At 41.0% G+C, this 14,374-nt stretch overlaps 1 protein-coding gene across 1 annotated transcript in view; it reads left to right on the top strand.

The window, feature by feature from the left end:
* The window catches only part of agbl4 (AGBL carboxypeptidase 4), a 268,049-nt gene that overhangs the window by 175,469 nt on the left and 78,206 nt on the right, over positions 1–14,374 (top strand). The window contains exon 6 of the mRNA XM_041935474.1: positions 5,400–5,439. Within this exon, the coding sequence (XP_041791408.1) occupies positions 5,400–5,439 (40 nt within the window). The remainder of the gene's footprint in view (positions 1–5,399; positions 5,440–14,374) is intronic.

Raw genomic sequence — 14,374 nt, forward strand, 5'->3', positions numbered from 1 at the left:
GTCTCCATCTCCTGAGAAGACTGAGGTGGACATTACTGAGGACTTTCTATGACTCTGTAGTTGCATCTGCAGTCTTTTACGCTGTGGTCTGCTGGGGCTGCGGAAGCTCTGAGAGGGACAGGAAGAGACTCAATAAACTGGTCAGGAGAGCTGGCTCTGTCCTGGACTGCCCTCTGGACACCACTGAGGATGTAGGTAAGAGGAGGATGTTAGCCAAGCTGATATGGATCATGGACAACCCCTCCCACCCCCTGCATGACACAGTGGGGGCCCTTAGCAGCTCCTTTAGTCACAGACTGTTGCATCCAGTGTGTAAGAAGGAACGGTACCACAGGTCCTTCATCCATCAGCTGTCAGATAATTCAAGTCCAGCATAACCTAACATAAGACTGTGTTGATGTTGTTTGACAAATTACACTCATATCCATACATTTTGTGCAATATTACATATCACTTACTGTTTTGTATATTTTATTCTTCTGTGCAATAATAGTAACACTATTTATTATTATTTTTAATCTGAAGGCAGTTTACATTGTTCTTTTTTCCACAGCCATTGGGGAAATACATACTTTTTACATATTTTGTATATATTTTTTTCTACATATTTCATTTTTCTTTTGTAATATGTACATGTATATAGTCTACTTTTTATTTTGTATTTTGTTTTTTCTCGAATGTTCTCTACCTCTGCTGCTATTTTTCTTCCCACTGCTATCACATGCTGCTGCAATGCCCAAATTTCCCCGGCTGGGGATGAATAAAGTTTTTTTTTATCTTATCTTATCTTATCAGACGTTAGTGGTGGAGAGCAAAACAGACAAGTTTGCCATATGAACTTAAAAGGTGTATGTCAGTATTGTGTTTACAGCTTGTTTCCGCTTCCAAAAAATGCATGTGTCTCACTCTGTGATTGAGTGCACTACTACTACTACTACAATGATAAGAATAATAATGATAATAACAATAATGATAATTGTGGATTGTCTGTAAATAAACCTTCCCACCCAATATATTTCACTGCTTATGAAAGGTTCACTTTGATAGTATTCCCATACCACAGCTACATCAAATTCTTTCTTTAAAAAAAATGAAAACTGTGCACGTCGTGTAGTTGGATGGTGGCTGTGGCAGTGTAATTTAACCATATTGGCTTTAAATTAATTTGAAATGAGCTACAAAATGATGGCTAGGATTTTAGTTACTCCCCCCTCCCCTCCCTGATGGCTCCTCTGCCTCTTCCCTCCTTCTACTTCCTCACTCTCTCTTTTTTTCTCTGTGATAACAATCAGCAAATATGAAAAGTAAATTCTGGAGGAAATGTTGGCAAATGGGTTTTGGGTAGATTGTGCATGAATATTTAATTTAGTCATAAAGTAGGGGTTTAGTACATTAATGGCTTTTCCACTGCTGTCACTCCATTTGACCCCCCCAGATTAGGATGGTGGCACAGTCTGCTGTCTGGTCTGCTGATTGGTTCTGTTAATGACCATATTCATACTGATTGCAATATTATAGATTTCTGTGTGAGGGTGGGGGTTGTCAGACTTATATTAGAAGTCTATTTATTAAATAAGAAAATGTTTTTTTTCTAGTAATATTCAAGAGAGCCTAATAGAAACTAATAACAAGAGAATCTGATAAGGACATTTATAGAGAAACTGAGCAGTCTGTCTTTTAGTCAGAATATCAATTTTACATTGGTTTGAAGACTTTGCAAAATTGCGTCTTTCCACTTACGGAGGAAAATATCGAACTTTCTCTGGACGTGCACTCATAAAACATCCAGGAATAGAAGCGCTGGTGCTGCCTTCTTGGTCAGCTTTAATTCCCAGAAAAATAAAACTTAATTATCTTCTCATATAACACTGTGGCTATTTTAAGTTGATTCAGAACTCCAGTCCCTTGGTCCGTATCAGTACTGTTTACTGTGCTGCTGTCCGCTGAGCCCCAGAGTCCACGCAGGCTGGCTCGGCCACTGTGACAGCTGGAGTGCCATCACCTCTGGCTCCCAACTGCTTCCTTGTTTTCTGACCTAATAACACTTTAACTGGCAGGTCCAGTCTAGATTCACCTGTGGTAAACATCTGTGTTCCGGAGCCAGAAAGGTTTTTGCAAACAATGATTTAACCTTCTTGGAGTTCTATACAAGTGTGGTCTACTGCATCAGGTCAGTCCAATTAGTATCTGTTAAGCTGTTGAACATTAAAAAAAGGCTTTTTGAGGCATTCTGATACCACAGATATTGACAATCATTTTATGTCCCTGTGTCAGTGAGTCAATAATAAATACTCACTGCGGTTTTATCTGTCGCTGTGTGTGTTGCGTCATTATGGTAGTGAGTGGCCAGTGACTAGCCACTCTGAGGCTGGCTTCAACCAGGGTGTGATCCCTCAGCTCTTGGCTGTGTTTGATAAAGATTAATTCAATCCTATTTTCTGCCCTGAAATGCTTTTGCTAATGTAATTCTCTCTGTGTCAGATTCCCCACTCTCTCTCTTTGTGTGTGTGCGTGTGTGTGTGCGCGCGCGCGCGCGCGTGTGTGTGTGTGTGTGTGTGTGTGTGGGTGTATAAATGTGTGTATAAATGAGGATTTTGAGAATAGATTTTAAACTGCTGTCAGGTTTAGAGCTTCCTTGGTATGTTCTGTGCCCTTGTGTGTGTTTTCCTGATTCCATACATCTACTGTCATTCATATTCATGCAATAATCTTAAATGAGAAATAATTTCAAATGATGCTGTAGCAGTCAGTCTACCATAGTTTCCACTTGCAGAGAACTGGAGAGCCAGTAGAGGGTGCTACACAATCCAAGTGATTATTTAATCAAGCTCTCTGCTAACGCAGGCTTTCATGTTCCACAAAGTTTGGACAGGACAGGTCTGCATTTGTTTGTATTACCCACTAGTTATTATAATTCAACAGTATCGTACACTTTATTTATGTAGCATACATTATCATTCATAAGAGTGGAAATTATACAGAAAAAGACATAAAAAAACAAAATCTAACAAAAGAGATGAATAGGACACATTTGGACAAATAATGACAATGACTGAATGATTATAAATACTGTCTGAAAAACATGGCGGAAAAGATGCATACTTTATTAGGGAATAGTTAGTTACTGCTGTACAGACAGTAGGTTTTGCAAAGAGAAATCTCATTTTGTATTTCTACTACATGCAAACATAGTGATATAGTATTTTCTGGGGTAGTTAAGGCTTGTAACCAAGGCTTTATCCCCTGTACAGCAGCAGAACAATAGGTGTAAATGTTTCTATGAGGTTACTGATTCCTGCAGTGGCTCCATATCTGACTGACTGCAGAGAGTCAGGGGTCTCCACAGGTTGTAGAAGCACAGCCTGTGTGGATGTGAGTCTTGGAGGTTGGGGGTGGAGGCTATGTGGGAGTAAATCTGGTTGTGAGTGAGTGTATGTGTAGTGGTGGACCTTTATGATCTCAGCTTGCTCTCTCGTTGCTCTGTCTCATGTTGTCACAGTGACCTCTACTGCTTACATGGTCACCCGCCCCAGCATCCATACCTCCTCCACCACACACAGTGCACTACTACCTTACTGGTAGCCTGCAGCCAACCATGCTGTGCTGGTATACACATTTTTGCTATAAGCAAATGAACCTACATATCTAATACCTCAACTTCAGCTTCCCAAATCTTCCTACTAGAAGCGTCCTGTTTTTTTTCTTCTATTTTCAAGCAAAATACGCCCTTTTCAGTACTTGACTGAAACTCTCCAAAAAAGCCCTCACACCAGCCTTTCTGCATTGAGTGGCAGCACCACATATTTCTCATCAGTTTGCAATAGTGTAATGTAAAAAATGCATTCTGTCTGTCTGCCTGTCTCATTAGCTTTTAGATATACTTTCATTTCAAGCTCTTTGCATGGCAGATACATTGTATTTAAATTGAATTAAATAAACACCCAAACCCATTGTACATGCATGAAAGTACTGTTAAATCGTGCATAACTATTATTTTATAATATAATATAAAACGGTGTTAAATGGGCATACCACCAATTTTACACATCAAAGTCATTTTACTCAGGCCTAGGATCCAGTGTTTTTGGAGCTTGACCCAAACTACACAATAAATATCAGGACATCTTGACCTTGGCTGGCATCTTGACCATTCATTTTTGCTATTTGTCTCTCACGGGCAGGTGGAAATGCAGCAGAAAATCACTGGAGCGTCCTTTAACATCATATTTAGCAGACAAAACACACCACATTCTAAAATAACCTGTGAAGATATTTTCCCTCTTACCTTTATCTCCATCCTGAGCACTTGTCTCTCACAACTTTTTTACAGAAAAATTGTCAGACTCTTAATGTTGCTGTCTTTGCTATTACCACAGTCTTGGGGAACTTGTATTTGTTATTCCATCATTGCACCCAGCGGGCCCCTTTCCACTCATATTGTATATTATGAGTCATTCTGAATAAGAGCATCTGCTAAATACTAAAATAAGTGCTAGTAGCCTATCAGAGAGTTCCACTTGAGGCAGCGCTGTATGCGAGGAGAGAAGGAGCATGCTGAGAGTCTCTTTGCTTATCCCTCTCAGCAACTGGTTAGTATGGTGCTTGAATATTAATGCAGTCTGGTCCTAAAAGCTGGCTTTGACTGTGACCTAGCTATACTGTGTCTCACACGCACATACACACAGACCCTTCATCCTTTCTGAGGATGTGAAGATCTTTTTTCCTGAGGGACTGATAGATGAGGAGGGCTGAGGTGTTGATTACTGCAGTGCTCAACAGTCAAGTGTGTGTGTGCGTGTGTGTGTACGTGTGTAGAAAGGCAGGAGGTTAAAGAGAGAGGTAGCCGGCTTGCAACTACTCTAGACTCCTTCTTAGCTGCTGGAAACATCAAGTGTAAAATTGTACACTCTTTGAAACACACTCCATCAAAACCCATGAAGCACACACACACACACACACACACACACAGACACACACTTGGGAAACTACTTATAGTTAAACAAACTCGTATGTTCTTCACATTGGATGTTGAGGTACACCACGATTTGCCTTGACAGAAGTACAGTTTTGTTAACAAGTTGAATGTATTTTTTTTAATGAGGTGTAAGGAGTTGTCACTGTGTTTACAGCTGTCAGCCAGTCTCACATAGTGCAGTTAAAGTACAGTACATCTTAAAATGACAAAAGAAAACAAAGAAAGAAATAATGTCCAGATATGAATTGAACTGAACTACCATCAAGCTACCGCAAACTACTAGTACTACTGAGCAAACTAAACCAATGTGGTCTACTGTACGGGAGATCGATTAATAAGACTTTCTGCAAGACTGGAAGATAATTAGAGATAATGGATGATAGTTGTATGACATTTTTCTAACTCTCTTCTCTCTTTCTCGCAGCAACAACGACGTCTAGACCTGTTAACCATCACCAACACTGGTAAGTGCCTGACTTCTTATGACTTCACTTACGACTTTCACCTCTCTACTTCTACACCACTCCACCACTGACAGAAATCTGCACTGCGACGCTCCCATAGGAAGCTCGGCATCAGTGTACTTTCCATGTTTTTAATTTAATATTGATCTGACAGAAACGTGCCAGTAAGGCACCCGGTGTGTTTTCCCCCAACCGACTTCTGGATGCTAAAAGGCTTACAAGCTGTTTTCTTGATGGTGCTTTACCGAAACACCGAGCTGCGCAGTTGGGTATTGGGACAAGCGCAGATAACATGCTTGTGCTGTGGAAAACCCTGGAGCAGAAGCAATGCTGATTTGATGGCTGCTGGTCAGTTACTTGAGCAACATTATGTGTGTTAAGGGATGTCGTCTTAGGATGTGATGTATTAAATGTCAAAGAACTATCACCTTGAAGCTTTTATAATGGGATAATACGGAAGCTGCAGTCACACAAGTCATTTGGGCAAACATGTGCCCCCAAGCGTGTGCTAAGTATGTGCTTACATCCCTCTGTGTGTTTCCGTGCGTTGTTAGAGCTGGTTTTGCAGAGCTTATGAGAGACTTTGTATTCATTTTGGGATTGTTGAATGATTAGCCAGCAGGTCAGATCACTGTCGAACAGTAATTGTCAACCGTCATGATACTTAAAGTCAGAACACTCCAACTTCTCCTCCTGTGATGATTTACTTTTTTGCTGATGTCACTAGTACCTTGAGATGTGTTGATATTTTTACACACTTAAATTATTACATTCAAAAAAATGGATATTCAACCACGTTGATCAAGTTATCAAAACTAGTTTTTATTGATCCAATTGGATTATTAGTTTTATTTAAGTTTCTTATTTAACTTTTATTATATTTTACTTGCCATGTGTTTATTTGCTATGTGAAAGATGCTTTCACACGTGTTCCTTAGACCCTGAAGTATACACTTCTAAAAGTCTCTCATAAACACAACCATACTGCTTTTATAATATAACATAGTAGCATAGTAACATAGTAGTTGAAGGACCTCACTTTGGGCTCTGGGGAATTGTGTTTTTGGCGTATTTCACAACTTTTTTTCGTGGACTGCACCTAAACATACTTTGCAAACAATATCAAAATGCTATAAACACAACTAAAACTGCTTAGTTGCATTTAAGCACCACTGACATGCTGTTATACACGCAACTTACATGTTACACACAGAATGAAATACTGTTTGTATTGTAACATTCATGTGCTTGTGAACCATGTGTTTTAATAAAGAACATTAATAGAGTGTCTTCAGTTAATGTCAATGAGCATACTGTGAGCAATTTTCAGTATGCATGAAAGGTAAAATATGTTTACAGCTTGTGCAAAGCAGTTTGAATAGAGTCAATATGCATCTCAAACTTGTAACATGTAGCAGTCAGACACACACGGTGCTCCAAGTTTGACTGGATGTGGAAACATTTCACAAAGTAGTTGCATCTACGCCGGCCTCTTACTGTCGAGAGGCAGCTGTGAGAACGAGGGACCCGCTGAGATGGAAAGCAAGGAGAAATTCAAAAAACGGGGGAGGAGAAACAGATGGGGACGGCAAGGAGGATACAGAGACCCATATGTCTAAAGTATCTGGATGATCTAATATGCTTTGATTAGAATAATGCATATGTGGGGCTCATGGAGACCGGGTTAATTTAGCAGGTTTACGTTGCAGCTGTTCCTCAGGCCCCTGGCTTTCACAGTTTGACAGAGGGCAGCCAGAGGGAGAGAAAGGGCCGGGACGAAGGAAGAGAATGTGAGACAGACTTTATAGCAACACTTTTTATGGTCAGGTAAGGAAGACAAAGTGGGATTAGATTATCACATACAATTATATGATAACATGTATGTATGTATACAACAACTCAACTAAATGCCAGGTGTTCTTTGGTAAACCCCACACCAGTTTTGCATAACTGGTTTGGTGAAGCTTCTTTTTTCCTCTAAAGCTCAGACAGATTGGTTGGGGCGCACCAGTGAATTCTGGTTCTTAATGTCTTTCCAGCAGGATTATGTCCAGGCTTAAGACACTAAATAAAGTCTGCTGAAGTCACTCGGGTGTTTTCTGTAGCTGTTTGGTTTATACCGTTTTCCTGGTGACAGGTGGACTTTCAGACCAGTCAGAGATCATATGAGCTGCAGAGCAGGTTTTCCTCAAGGGCATCATTCCCTCAGTCCTGACATGTCTCCCAGTGCCCTGATCATTATCACTGTGGCATCATGTTTCTATCACCATGCTTCATGTGTTAGGCATTTGAAGGTGGTTTACCTGTTTTTTTGTCACATTACAGCGGAGGCTATTTTTCCCAGTGGTTTAAGTTTGGTAGGTCCAGGTGGGCTATCAGACGTGTTTTAATCTTAACTGACCCGTCTTGTCATGCTCATAAAAAGGCCTGATCAGTGGCTGCAGAGGTGTTTGTCTTTCTGCCGGGTAGAGAAAACCTGAACCTCTTTTACAATCCCAGACGCTGTGTAAAACGTAAATGAAAACAGAATTAATCATTCGCAAACAAACTGTGTTTACTGACAACAGTTTTACAAAGTGTTTTTGAGCCCATGCAGTAACATCCTTTATACAATCTTGTGTTCACAAAGTGGTGAAACTCACTCCATCCTTGAACGACTGAGCCTTTTGAGGATGCTCCTTTCATACCCAATCATGATACTATCACCTGTTACCAATCAACCTGTTAACCTGTGGAGTGATCCAAACAGGTGAGTTTAAGCATTATGCTCCATTTTATGTATCCCACATAGTGTAAATGGTTGTTCGTGATTTCCAGGACTTCTCAGACACGACAGGGTATATCACAATGTAAACCCAGGCTCTTTATTTTCCATTACTGCTTTTGTTCTCCGTTTGTCATGTTGCACACAGTGAACAGTCACAGGAGGTCATTTTTCCTGCATTTAAGCACCTTAGAGGTCTGTGCAGGGCCTCACAGTTGATCATCTTGAGTAAACAAAAACAGTCAAATTTAAATTAAATGAATAAAAAAATACATCCTGAAAAGAAAAGGGATGTGAGTGCAAATCTGTCACCAACGTTATTTAGAATGTGTCTATTTTTTTGTTGGTAAGCCAAACTTCAGCATCCCATGGTCTTTTAAATAAAGTAAAACAATGAGCTAACAATAAAGAAAAGTTGTGTCTGTTCTACTCAAAACTTAAAAATGTCCTGTCAAAGTTATATTATCACAGTCATCATGACATCCCTTTGCATCTCATATTTTTTGATGAGCTTACAGTGAGTTCCAGTGGAATTAACTTTCTCCATTCTACACTCACGGAGGGGCCCTAGATAGGAAGGCCTAGGCCCTAGACTGAAAGCTTTTCAGTCTAGGGCCTAGACTGAAAAAGCTTTCGATTATTCTCGCTGAAAGGTTTCTTTCTCTGACCGGCGTAGAGCTAAGTGTGCTGTGTAAATTATTGCAGGTCATTATTCAGGCTGTTGTTATGTGTGGCCTTGAAGAGAAGTCTATTATATTCTTAACTTGGCAGACATATTTTATCCTGCCCTGCTGCTTATTACTATTCACAGTGGGTGAGCGGACACACACACGCACACATACACACACACTGAACACGGTGAAGGTTATTATGATGGCTGTATGAAGAGCAGGTGAGGCTTTCAGATGAATGACTCTGATAGGGAAACACAGGCAGGACACCCTCTCCTTCTCCCTGCAGATTAAAGGAGTTTCCGCTCCTTCGCTCCCATTCTCCTTGTCATCCTCTCACGTGCCTGCTGTCGCCGCTTCTTCCTCTGCTCGTTTGACTTAGCATCTCTCGTTATCTGCTGTTATTTATTAGGGATCTTGTTTTATCACTCTGCCTTTGTCCCCTTCTTTCTGTCCTCTTTGTGCTGCATTATTCCCTCCTTCCTACATCCTTCCTTCACCTCTCTTCGTCTCGTCCTCGTAGCGTGGACAGCAGGAGGAATCGCAGGGTGGGAACAAACTAATAGGCTCAAATGGCTTCATAATGCGCTGCGTGTGAGAGAAAGAGATTTGATAAGGATTCTGCCCCTGCTGCTCTGTTGGCCCTTTGTCTCTAATGCCGTTCATTAGCCACTCTGAAGAATGATTCACACTTACACATGTATTCACATACATGGAATTGAGTGTATATATACTTTACATACAGCAGAGCTCTGAGATATACACACAGTGCAGAAAAAAAAAACAAGAAAAAACACACAGTATCTCTTTACTCTCTGTTTTCACACACACAGGCGCACTCACTCCCACACGCAGACCCACTCAAACCTCACTCGTCCCTCTTTAATTGGACACTTGAGCAGCGCACGGCTGCATCTGGCTCCTGTTGAACACAGCCTGACATTTCAGACTGCTGACCTTTCCAGCCCCGCCACAACTAAATAATGATTAGTCCTGGCAACTGTTCCACCACACCAGCAGCCAGGTACGCACACGTGCACACAAGCATGTACGGATACCACACGTGCACACACACACACACAGGTGCACACAGCACAAAATAGAACAACAAAAACACCTGCATTGAAGGCTTTGTCTTTTCACAGTGAGAAAATGGGGTGCAGACATTGATTCGAGAGGCCATTGTCATTCTTTTAGCTTATCGATTAGATTGTCCTTTTCCATATCTGCAGTCAGCACCCAATAATGTGTTGTTCTAAATTAACTCTGCTTGCCTCTGTTTAGTTTCTCCTTTCCCTTTTATGCGCTCTCAGCATTACAGTGGAAAAAAGGTCAATCATATTCATGAGATCTGGGCAGATTTGAGAGGATGGTTGTGTGTGTGTGTGTGTGTGTGTGTGTGTGTGTGTGTGTGTGTGTGTGTGTGTGTGTGTGTCCTTGTGCACACGCTTTTCGCTTTGCGCACAGATGCGTGCAGCATGTGTGTGTGTGTGTCTAAAGCAGTGAAGCAGCATGGAGATAATAGGCAGTTCTCAGATCTCCCCTCACACTTTCTTCTTTTTCACTCTATCACTTCTCTCTTTGTATCTCTGTATCTTTGTATTTCCCTGCTGTTTCTGTCAGAACAGAATAGAAATGTTCTTCATTAGAGCCTCTCTTTCTACAGATATTCTTTGTGTTTCCTGCTTTGCTCCCTCCAGACAATACCACTGTACATATCTCTGAGGTCAGAGGTCAGGCTTTGCATAGCCAGCTCTTCATATTCAAACACTGTGTCTCCATCTTTCATTCTACATAGTTATAGTGTGGAAATTGAAGTGTGTAAGTTTAGCATGTGAGGGGCATGAACAAATTATTAAGTATGGAGCTGATGGTCACAGCCATAATTATTTTAGCCTCATTGTTTCCATGGAAACAACCTGGTCAGGGTATATTCCTGAAATAAAGTCAGCTCACGTTGTTAAATTCAAATTTCAATGTATATTCTGAGAGCGGGGTGTTGAAAGGATACTTACAAAGTACATAGAACAGTTCAAGCACAGCTAAATTTAACTTCCCATTATTCTTTCCTACCAGTGTGCATTAAATTACATAGCCAACAAAACTGTAAATGCAAGTTAAGTTTACAGTAACTTATATACCCATTTCTGGTTGTCAGTGATAAAATAAATACAATTAATTTGAAGGAATGTGCGAGAGTAATCCCTCACCAGACAGCAAATGTGTTTACCAGCTTCAAAATGACCTGCAAATACAGATCAACAGCCATGATTTGGAGGTCAGGCTTTTACTTCATCTTCTTAATGTAGGCTACAACTGATGAATGAAACAGCGAAATGGAAATTTCTGATCTATTTCACACTTTGATCAGTACAGTAGACGTGAAAATGAGGTTTCTTACTGGGATGGCACTTGCATTTGCTCGTATTGCCAGGAGGAGCAACAGTTAATAAAACAAACACACCATTAGGAAAATAAGGAGCCGTGGAAATTGGTTTGGCTGCTCATTGCCGGTTATTACAGAAAGCTCAGCTGTCGGCAACAGGTTTGTTGTCTGCCTACCAAACTTATTATGGTCAACTAAAACAAAACAAGCAGCAGCCTGGTAAAGTGAAATAAGACAAAAACTTTGTAAAGAAAAAAGGAATACCTTTTTGTTCGCAAAGCTGAACGGAAGTGGTTATTTTAGTTCTCATGCAGGGAGAAGTCTTACACTCCCATGAGCCTCACTTTCTCTCCTAGGAAGCACCAGCATTAACAGTGCCTTCCCATTTGCATAACACGTGTCAGAAAACGGGAATTACTTCGAACTAAATTGTCTGCACTGTGAACGTGAGGTCAACAGAGTTTTCACTAATTTACACAATGCACCAGTCTGGCCTTCTCTCAGCCATTTAATAGCTTCCATTTCTTGAGATGAAAGTCTCTGGGCAGCCATCCAAACAATATAGCGATATATCATCTATTTATGTCTTTGTTGTGGTGGTGCAGTTGTCTTGACTATGATGTATTTTTCTTGGGCTTCTTGCAAATTGCACTCATGGAGTTCTGTCATATTGGTGTGGTAAGAGTCTCACTCCCGCCTCTAAATCCTATGAAATGCTGCTTCATGAAACACAGGGAGAATATTTAAGCTCTTTGTGGCGGTATCATTACTGTTTGACTTTGAAGAACACGCGTTTGTGTCAGAACGTTCATCTTTCTTTCTTTATTCTTGCAGATAAATGAAAGTTTAACCCCTCGTGCATGCCACTTTTTTGTTCATCTGTACAGACTTTCATCAGCTGATCTTTATCTACCAGGTCAATCCTCCTTTGAGTAAAGCTGAAATAGAAGAAACCTACATTAATTCATTACGCTGTCATTTCATCCTCATTTACTCCCATCTTTCTATAAAACCACATCTTAGAGCTGAGCAACAAAAATCCAGCCAACAAATTAGCTGCAGTTCTGAGTGTGCACCAGTCTTTAGCACCTTTTAGCCATGCTCACATTATTTCTCTGAAATGCTTATTATGACCTTGTCACTCCTTTTAAAATAGAGAAAAGTGTTTAAACTGCATTTTGTTCTCTGATTTGTAAAACTGCGCCAGCCTTCCCTTAATTGCTGAAAATAAAATAGCCAGTGGGAGCAGTTTATCTATGTGCGGCAAACAGGAACCATAAAGTTTTGTAAGTCAAGAAGGCTTTGCTTTTGGAGCTCTTGTGCTGTCCTTGATACTTTGAGCAAGTGCGAGCTACTCTTGCACATTCTTCCTACCCTAGTGTTTTCGGAGACAGTGTTTCTCTCCAGCCTGAGTTGATCCGGGAAAGGTGTAAGACAGGCCTGAGACAACCTGTATACAACCTCCTGCTTAATATCCAGGCCTGTGGTGCATACCTGAGCTGATAGAAATCTCTGGGTGGCTCGATCACTGCGTGGTTGACTGGCTTTCATGCTGGAGAGCTGCAGAGATTTGTTTTTAGTGGAGCACAAGACTTTGCACCTTGAGGGAGAGAGGGAGGGAAGAAAGACAACAGAGAAGAACATTATTTGTAGGAAAAAAATACTATCAGGCTTTTGTGTAAATGAGCAGCTGTGAAAACAACACTTCCTATTATTGCCCTAATTATATCCTTTCTCTGTGAATTTGCATATTTTATCTCCCTCCTCTTCATTATGGGGGACTATGCTTCCATTTTGATGTGCTTAAAAAAAGCACATAAAACAAACAAAGAAGGAGATGAAGGATAGGAGGGAGGAAGGGAGAGGGGCGCGCTGGCCGCCTTATATTGAGTATTTTCCAGTTGATTTTGTTGAAGGCTTCTCAGCGGCGTGGCTAAATAAGCAGCAGCATGCTAATGAATGGAGAATGAGTGTGATAATTTACCAGACAAAGAATGGAGGACTGTGAGAGATAGGAACCAGGAGGAAGGGGGAGGAAGGGGGAGAAAGGGGCAGCACAATATTGAAAATATTTAGAAAATATTTGTCATCAAACAATTATTTAAAACCTGTCTCTTGCCTATATGCCTGGAGGCTCTTTTTTGTCTAGCCTATATTGCTAATGCTCAGAGTAAATATTCCCTGTGTCACAAATACGGTAATTTCACGCACTGTACACACAGCCAGCCATGTGTTTCATGTTTTTGCATGCAGAAAAGGAGAGAGAGATAGGGAGAGAGAGTGCTAAACTCAGAGGACAGTAAATGACAACAGAGAAGTGTAGACTCTGTCTGTCCTCTTTCTAAAAGGGCGATGTGACGAAGGCAGTAAACAGGCTGTGGGCTCTGAGATTATTTCTTTGTCACCAGCAGAGCCACCAGTGTTGCTGAGCACTGCTGTGGAGCAAATCCTCCTAGAGAGGACTGATTGGATTTTTGTTCCAGGGAGCCTTTTGTGTTAGCAGCATAGGGACTAGATAATAGAGGTTGATGCCACTCTGTCCCTGTGTTATGGCTGGTGGATTGAGTTTTTGGACTGTGCGTGTGTGTCTGTGTGTGTGTGGGTGGCTGTGTAGAGCCAGGACATTGTCTCTCTAAACAACCACTATATCACTGTTATTGACAACCTATTGCATCCTCTTTGCTTTAGAGCCTGTAGGATGCTAAATATCTGAACATCTGGGAGCTATGCTAAAGGTATGCATACCTGTTACTAAAAGTAAGGCTTTAGCACTAAGATAAATTGTTAATATAATAACCTGTCACTAATATTCTGTGCAGGTATACGTACGTTGCCAGGAGATACTCGTTGCCAGTGGTCAAGGTCATTATCAGCCTTTTCTTAGTCTGTGCCTCAGTCCCTCTGTCAGATCTATGTGAGGGGCATGTATGTCCAGTGGGTGTGTATGTAGAGAACGGTATATTTTAAAAAATGTATAAATTATTGATTTCCATAGGGAAATTCCTCTTTTAATTGCCCTGCTTTCCATCATCAGGTTCACTTACAGAATGGCAGCGTCTGCCTTTTCTCCAGGAAACTTCAACACAGCAGCACGCTAGAACCCGAGGCCTTTAA

The sequence above is a fragment of the Chelmon rostratus genome, chromosome 4 (assembly GCF_017976325.1).
Source record: "Chelmon rostratus isolate fCheRos1 chromosome 4, fCheRos1.pri, whole genome shotgun sequence".
In the NCBI taxonomy this organism is placed as follows: Eukaryota; Metazoa; Chordata; class Actinopteri; order Chaetodontiformes; family Chaetodontidae; genus Chelmon; species Chelmon rostratus.